This window comes from Balaenoptera acutorostrata, chromosome 2, assembly GCF_949987535.1.
Source record: "Balaenoptera acutorostrata chromosome 2, mBalAcu1.1, whole genome shotgun sequence".
In the NCBI taxonomy this organism is placed as follows: domain Eukaryota; kingdom Metazoa; phylum Chordata; class Mammalia; order Artiodactyla; family Balaenopteridae; genus Balaenoptera; species Balaenoptera acutorostrata.
The window spans coordinates 11190020-11198236 of NC_080065.1; the positions used below are offsets into that span (position 1 = coordinate 11190020).

General features: G+C 40.6%; 1 protein-coding gene across 1 annotated transcript; it reads left to right on the forward strand.

Annotated features, from left to right (window-relative positions):
• Window positions 1–6974: 6974 nt before the first annotated feature.
• TAS2R1 (taste 2 receptor member 1) lies at window positions 6975–7871 on the forward strand. The gene is given in 1 exon segment (XM_028167418.2): window positions 6975–7871. A coding segment is annotated over 1 exon segment (897 nt).
• Window positions 7872–8217: the final 346 nt, after the last annotated feature.

Sequence of the window (8217 nt, forward strand, 5' to 3'; positions counted from 1 at the left end):
CCCAAGGCGCCTTTCTCAGTTAGTCTTTGCCAGCTTGTCTGCCCTGTTCTGCTTTATTTTATTTTTGTTCTCTCCAGTATGATTTAAAGCCCCGAAGAGAACATGCTGGAGAGTTATTTCACACGAGGTCCGTTCATTCTCTTCCTGTAAAAACAGGGAGAATGAGAGCCATTCATACTCCGGATCCCTCCAGGAATTCTTCAGAAGGAGTGGCTCTCAGCCTGTAACTGATAAGCACATTCCAGTAGATCTGGGTGGAAGGGATGAAGAAGCAGCTGCGATTTGCAAGGGCAGAAACCTGGAGGGTAACAAAGCAGGGAAAAAAAGAAAAGTACTGGGCTTTCCTGGTGACGCAGTGGTTGAGAATCTGCCTGCTAATGCAGGGGACAGGGGTTCGAGCCCTGGTCTGGGAAGATCCCACATGCCGCGGAGCAACTGGGCCCGTGAGCCACAACTACTGAGCCTGCGCGTCTGGAGCCTGTGCTCCGCAACAAGAGAGGCCGCGATAGTGAGAGGCCCGTGCACCGCGATGAAGAGTGGCCCCCGCTTGCCGCAACTAGAGAAAGCCCTCGCACAGAAACGAAGACCCAACACAGCCAAAAATAATAATAATAATAATAATAATTAAAGGTGCTAATAATTTAAAAAAATAAATAAAAGAAAAGTACTACATTTTCAGCTGAAATTGCCCAGGTGAGCTAGCTGAACTAAAGGCTGGTCACATTCATAACTGGACAAGGTCAACAATCCCCAAAGAGGCACCCCAGCTTGCTCCATTTGGGGGCTCACGTTGACAGATACTGGTTCCATCCAGGGAAGTGTTTTTATTTTGAAGGTTCTGGAAGCAGGCAGTTCGTAATCAGTTTATTCTCTCGGAATTAGCTACCAGTGGCTGAATCAGCCTTTAAAATTCTCTGCTATAGCCAATCAAGTACAACTTCAACGCCCTGAGGGGTAAGAATTTCCATTCCCTGGCAATTTGCCCCAAGTGCCCTCTGCCTATTAAAAAAAAAAAGGAAAAGAAAAAGAAAGAAAGGAAGAAAGAAAGAAAGAAAGAAAGAAAGAAAGAAAGAAAGAAAGAAATTTACTTTTTAGGTTTATTTGGCTTTGACCCTTGAGATGAACTTTTTGAAGATGATGTCAGAGCACTTGATTTTTTTCTCTATTCTAAACAGCCACTGCATATTCTTAGGGTCAATGGCCTGTAAAAGCCTGTGTACTTAGTGGAGTAGGATCTCCTATTCGAATGGTAATTATCTATTTAGATTCTAAAAGCAACTGGGTTCGTAATATTTATCTATTCCCGAAAGCTGATTCTAATGAGGAAGGCTGATTTAAGATTTAACAGTGAGTTAATTCATGATGGAGAATTATCTCTGACTTGTTTTGCCCATGAACCATATCACAGCACATTAGGAGTTTGGGATGAAGATATACATACTACTATATATAAAATAGATAATCAGCCAGGGTCTACTGTATAGCACAGGAAACTCTACTCAATATTCTGTAATAATCTATATGGGAAAAGAATCTGAAAAAGATGGATATATGTATATGTATAACTGAGTCACTTTGCTGTACATCTGAAACTAACACAACATTGTAAATCAACTATACTCCAACATAAAATAAAAATTAAGCTAAAAAAAAAATAGTACACCCAGCCCTTGCCTGTTTCCTTTTCTGGTAGAATTTTTTTATTGTGATAATACATACATAACATAAAATTTACCACCTTAAGTGTACAATTCAGTGGTATTAAGTACGTCACAGTGCTGTGTAACCATCACCACTATCTAAGAACTTCTTAATCATCCCAAACAGAAATTCTGTACCAATGAAGCAATAACTCCCTCCTCCCTCCAATACTTGATATCCTCTTTTCTACTTTCTGTCTCTATGAATTTGCCTTCTCTAGGTACCTCATATAAGTGGAACTAAAGCCGAGCAGGACCCTGTGGGGCTCCTGGGCATGGAAGCCTTTCTGTTTCTTGTTTCTTGACTCCAGCCTCCAAGATCTTCCCTGAGTTCCAAAGGGCAGATTTCAACAGCTGCTAATCCAGGAAAGGAGGGGATGAAAAGACAAGGGAGGGGCAGCCAAGAAACAACAGTGCAGCCTTGGGGCAAGGTCTTGGTTCCACCTCAAGGGATACACATAACAATGTCTTTAAGGGCTTTAAGATGTCAGCATTCTTCATACCATAGAAAGACCACCTGAGACTACATTAAAAGAACCAGAGAAGCTCATCAAGAAGATTACCGAGACCAGATTAGAGGAGTGCAGGCCCTGCACACACCCTAATCTTATCAGCAACTCCACCCTTGAACTTTTGCAATAAAACTCCTCATCAGATCCTCCCGGCTTGGGACACATAGTTTTTCAGGGCAGGAACCCTCTGTGTCCCCCTTTGCCTAGCAAAGCAATAAAAGCTTTCTTTTCTACTTCACCCAAAGCTGTCTGCAAGCTTCAACACTGGTGCACAAATGCCAAGCTTTCGGCATCAGAACCATACAGGATTTGTCCTTTTGTGTCTGTGTTCTATCACTTACAATGTTTTCAAGGTTCATGTATATTGTAGCATGTATCAGAATCCCATTCCTTTTCGTGTCTGAATAATATCCCATTATATGTCTATTCCACATTTTTTTTTTTTTTGGCTGCGTTTGGTCTTCATTTCTGTGCAAGGGCTTTCTCTAGTTGTGGCAAGTGGGGGCCACTCTTCATCGCGGTGTGTGGGCCTCTCACTCTCGTGGCCTCTCTTGTTGCAGAGCACAGGCTCCAGACGTGCAGGTTCAGTAGTTGTGGCTCATGGCCTAGTTGCTCCGCGGCATATGGGATCTTCCCAGACCAGGGCTCGAACCCATGTCCCCTGCATTGGCAGGCAGTTTCTCAACCACTGTGCCACCAGGGAAGCCCCTGTCCATTTGTTTTTTAGGGTTCTTTTTGTTTGTTTTTTTCAGTATAGTTTTTAACACTTGTTATCATTGGTGGATTTGTTTTTTAGTTTGGTTGCTCTCTTCTTCTTCTTCTTCTTTTTAATTACTTGTTTTTATTTTAATAATTTTTTAATATTTTTTATTTTAATAACTTTCTTTTCTTTTTTTCTTTCTTTTTTTTATCTTTTTCTCCTTTTTCTTCTGAGGTGTGTGGCTGACAGGGTCTTGGTGCTCTGGCCGGGTGTCAGGCCTGAGCCTCTGAGGCGGAAGAGCCGAGTTCAGGACATTTGTCCACCAGAGACCTCCCGGCCCCTTGTAATATCAGTCGGTGAGCGCTCTCCCAGAGATCTCCGTCTCAACACTAAGACTCAGCTCCTCTCAATGACCAGCAAGCTCCAGTGCTGGACGCCCCATGCCAAACTACTAGCAAGACAGGAACACAACCCCACCCATTAGCAGAGAGGTTGCCTAAAATCATAATAAGGTCATAGACACCCCAAAACACACCACCGGCCATGGCCCTGGCCACCAGAAAGACAAGATCCAGCCTCATCCACCAGAACACAGGCACTAGTCCCTCCACCAGTAAGCCTACACAACACACTGAACCAACCTTACCCACTGGGGGCAGACACCAAAAACAATGGGAACTACGAACCTGCAGCCTGCAAAAAGGAGACCCCAAACACAGTAATATAAGCAAAATGGGAAGACAGAGAAATACGCAGCAGATGAAGGAGCAAGGTAAAAACCCACCAGACCAAACAAATGAAGGGGAAATAGGCAGTCTACCTGAAAAAGAATTCAGAGTAATGATAATAAAGATGGTCCAAAATCTCAGAAACAGAATGGAGAAAATACAAGAAATATTTAACAAGGACCTAGAAGAACTAAAGAGCAAACAAACAATGATGAACAACACAATAACTGAAATTAAAAATTCTCTAGAAGGAATCAATAGCAGAATAACTGAGGCAGAAGAACAGATAAGTGACCTGGAAGATAAAATAGTGGAAATAACTACAACAGAGAAGCATAAAGAATAAAGAATGAAAAGAATTGAGGACAATCTCAGAGACCTCTGGGACAACATTAAACACACCAACATTCAAATTACAGAGGTCTCAGAAGAAGAGAAAAAGAAAGGGAGTGAGAAAATATTTGAAGAGATAATAGTTGAAAACTTCCCTAATATGGGAAAGGAAATAATCAAGTCCAGAAAGTGCAGAGAGTCCTATACAGCATAAATCCAAGGAGAAACACACCAAGACACCTATTAATCAAACTATCAGAAATTAAATACAAATAAAAAATATTAAAAGCAGCAAGGCAAAAACAACAAATAACATACAAGGGTATCCCCAGAAGGTTAACAGCTGATCTTTCAGCAGGAACTCTGCAAGCCAGAAATGAGTGGCAGGACATATTTAAAGTGATGAAAGGGAAAAACCTACACCCAAGATTACTCTACCCAGCAAGGATCTCATTCAGATTTGATGGAGAAATTAAAAACTTGACAGACAAGCAAAAGCTAAGAGAATTCAGCACCACCAAACCAGCTTTACAACAAATGCTAAAGGAACTTCTCTAGGCGAGAAACACAAGTGAAGGACAAGACCTACAAAAACAAACCCAAGACAATTAAGAAAATGGTAATAGGAACATACATATCGATAATTATCTTAAATGTAAACGGATTAAATGCTCCAACCAAAAGACATGGACAAGCTGAATGGATACAAAAACAAGGCCTATAAGACACTGATGAAAGAAATTCAAGATGATACAAACAGATGGAAAGTTACACCATGTTTTTGGATTGGAAGAATCAACATTGTGAAAATGACTATACTATCCAAAGCAATCTACAGATTCGATGCAATCCCTATCAAACTACCAATGGCATTTTCCACAGAACTAGAACAAAAAAATTCACAATTTGTATGGAAACACAGAAGACCCCGAATAGCCAAAGCAATCTTGAGAAAGAAAAACGGAGCTGGAGGAATCAGGCTCCTGGACTTCAGACTATACTACAAAGCTATAGTAATCCAAACAGTATGGTACTGGCCCAAAAACAGAAATATAGATCAATGGAACAGGATAGAATCCCAGAGATAAACTTATGCACATATGGTCACATTATCTTTGATAAAGGAGGAAAGAATATACAATGGAGAAAAGAGAGCCTCTTCAATAAGTGGTGCTGGGAAAACTGGGCAGCTACATGTAAAGATTGAAATTAGAACACTTCCTAACACCACACAAAAAAATATGCTCAAAATGGATTAAAGATCTAAATGTAAGGCCAGCCACTATAAAACTCTTAGAGGAAAACATAGGCAGAACACTCTATGACATAAATCACAGCAAGATCCTTTTTGACCCACCTCCTAGAGAAATGGAAATAAAACAAAAATAAACAAATGGGACCCCATGAAACTTGCAAGCATTTGACAGCGAAGGAAACCATAAACAAGATGAAAAGACAACCCTCAGAATGGAAGAAAATATTTGCAAACGAAGCAACTGACAAAGGATTAATCTCCAAAATATACAAGCAGCTCATGCAGCTCAATATCAAAAAAACAAAAAACCCAATCCAAAAATGGGCAGAAGACCTAAATAGACAATTCTCCAAAGAAGATATACAGATTGCCAACAAACACGTGAAAGGATGCTCAACATCACTAATCACTAGAGAAATGCAAATCAAAACTACAATGAGGTATCACCTCACACCACTCAGAATGGCCATCATCAAAAAATCTACAAATATTAAATGCTGGAGAGGGTGTGGAGAAAAGGGAACCCTCTTGCATTGTTGGTGGGAATGTAAGTTGATACAGCCACTATGGATAACACTATGGAGGTTCCTTAAAAAAGTAAAAATAGAGCTACCATATGACCCAGCAATCCCACTACTGGGCATATACCCTGAGAAAACCATAATTCAAAAAGAGTCATGTACCACAATGTTCATTGCAGCTCTATTTACAATAGCCAAGACACGGAAGCAACCTAAGTGTCCATCGACAGATGAAAGGATAAAGAAGATGTGGCACATATATACAGTGGAATATTACTCAACCATAAAAATAAATGAAATTGAGTTATTTGCAGTGAGGTGCATGGACCTAGTGTCTGTCATACAGAGTGAAGTAAGTGAGAAAGAGAAAAACAAATACCGTATGCTAACACATGTATATGGAATCAAAATAATAATAATAATATAATAAAATGGCTCTGATGAACCTAGGGGCAGGACAGGAATAAAGACCCAGATGTAGAGAATGGACTTGAGGACATGATGGGTGGAAGGGTAAGCTGGGATGAAGTGAGAGAGTGGCATGGACATATATACACTACCAAATGTAAAATAGATAGCTAGTGGGAAGCAGCCGCATAGCACAGGGAGATCCGCTCGGTGCTTTGTGACCACCTAGAGGGGTGGGATAGGGAGGGTGGGAGGGAGACGCAAGAGGGAGGGGATATAGGGATACATGTATATGTATAGCTGACTCACTTTGTTATAAAGCAGAAACTAACACACCATTGTAAAGCAATTATACTCCAATAAAGATGTTAAAGAAAAAAAAGAAAGACTCACAAATGTTAAGTAGACTCACACCTGTAGACACAATTAAATATTCATGGTAGAGATGAAGGATTAAGAAATTTCCACTGCTTATGTAGTGGAGGAGCCCTTCTCCCAGCCTTGAAGGTGATTCCACCATTCGCTTGTGGTGAAGTTGAATGCTAAGTAGACCTGGAAAATGCCAACACCATCATTAAGAAGCAAATTGTTGCCAGAGTCTCTTTCTTATTTTGCTGCCTCGGAACTAAATTGAGAAAACAGTGATACAAACAAATGTCCACCACACTGCTACCTCATTGCCTTTATTGTTAAGAGTCATGTCCTCCAAAGGCATTCTAATCTAGTTGAAGAAAAATAGAAAACTTGAACAATCCAAACTGTCCAAATAATCTATAACTATATCATTTTTTACAGTAAATGATTTTTTCTTCTCAAAATGCTGGAGTCTCACCTCACTAGCCACCTTTGTTTGGCAGTGATACAATTTCTCGTTGGGGTTTTAGTAAATGGCATCATTGTGGTTGTGAATGGCACTCACTTGATCAAGCAGCGAAAGGTGATTCCATTGGATCTCCTTCTTTCCTGCCTGGCGACTTCCAGGATTTGTCTGCAGCTAGCCATCTTCTATGTTAACCTGGCTGTCCTTTCCTTGATTGAATTCCCTCAGCTTGCTGAGAAGTTCATAATTCTCACATTTATAAATGAATCGGGACTTTGGTTTGCCACATGGCTCAGCCTTCTCTAGTGTGCCAAGATGGCCACCATTGCTCACCCACTCTTCTGGTTGAAGATGATGATATCCAAGTTGGTTCCTTGGCTGATACTTGAGTCCCTGCTATATGCATCTAGTACGGCTGTTTTCCACAGCAAACACAGATGGATATTTTCCAAAGAACACTTCCTGGGCCTTTTCTCCCCAAATGCAACCACTCAAATCAAAGAAATACCTGCTTTACAGTTTGCCTTTCTTTTTGCTGAGTTCTCATTGCCATTACTTATCTTCCTTATTTCTTCTCTGCTCTTGATATTTTCCCTGGGGAGACAGATCTGACAGATGAGAAACACAGCAACAGGCCCCAGGAACCCTCGCACACGCGTGCACATCAGCCCTCTTCTCTCCATCCTGTCCTTTCTGGTCTTCTATCTCTGCCACTCCATGACAGCTGCTTTGCTCTATTCTCAAATTTTCAACTTTAGAAGCTTCATATTTCTGTTCTGCATCTTGGGGGTTGGTTCATACCACTCTGGACACTCTATTACCTTAATTTTAGGAAATCCTAAAATGAAACAAGATGCAAAGAAATTGCTCCTTTACGGAAAGTGCTGTCAGTGAGAGAGAACTTTGATCCAGTCAAAGAACTGGCAGTTCAGTGAGTTAACAGTGCCTGCCATGCCTCCTTAACCAAACGAAGAAGTCTGTTCATAAATATACAAAACATCAACCAAAGATTATTTGTCCAACCTGAGACATTTTTATGGATTCTCTCCTTTTTCAAAGGGTTACCCTGATTTTCAAAGCATAATGCATGTTGCTGGATTACATCAATGTCAGTACCCTTGCCAGATGTTACCTAACTGGTGAAGACTGGGTAAGTGTTACAGGGATCTTTCTGTATTATTTCTTACAACTGCATGTGAATCTACAATTATCTCAAAATAAAAAGTTTAAAGAAAAAGGG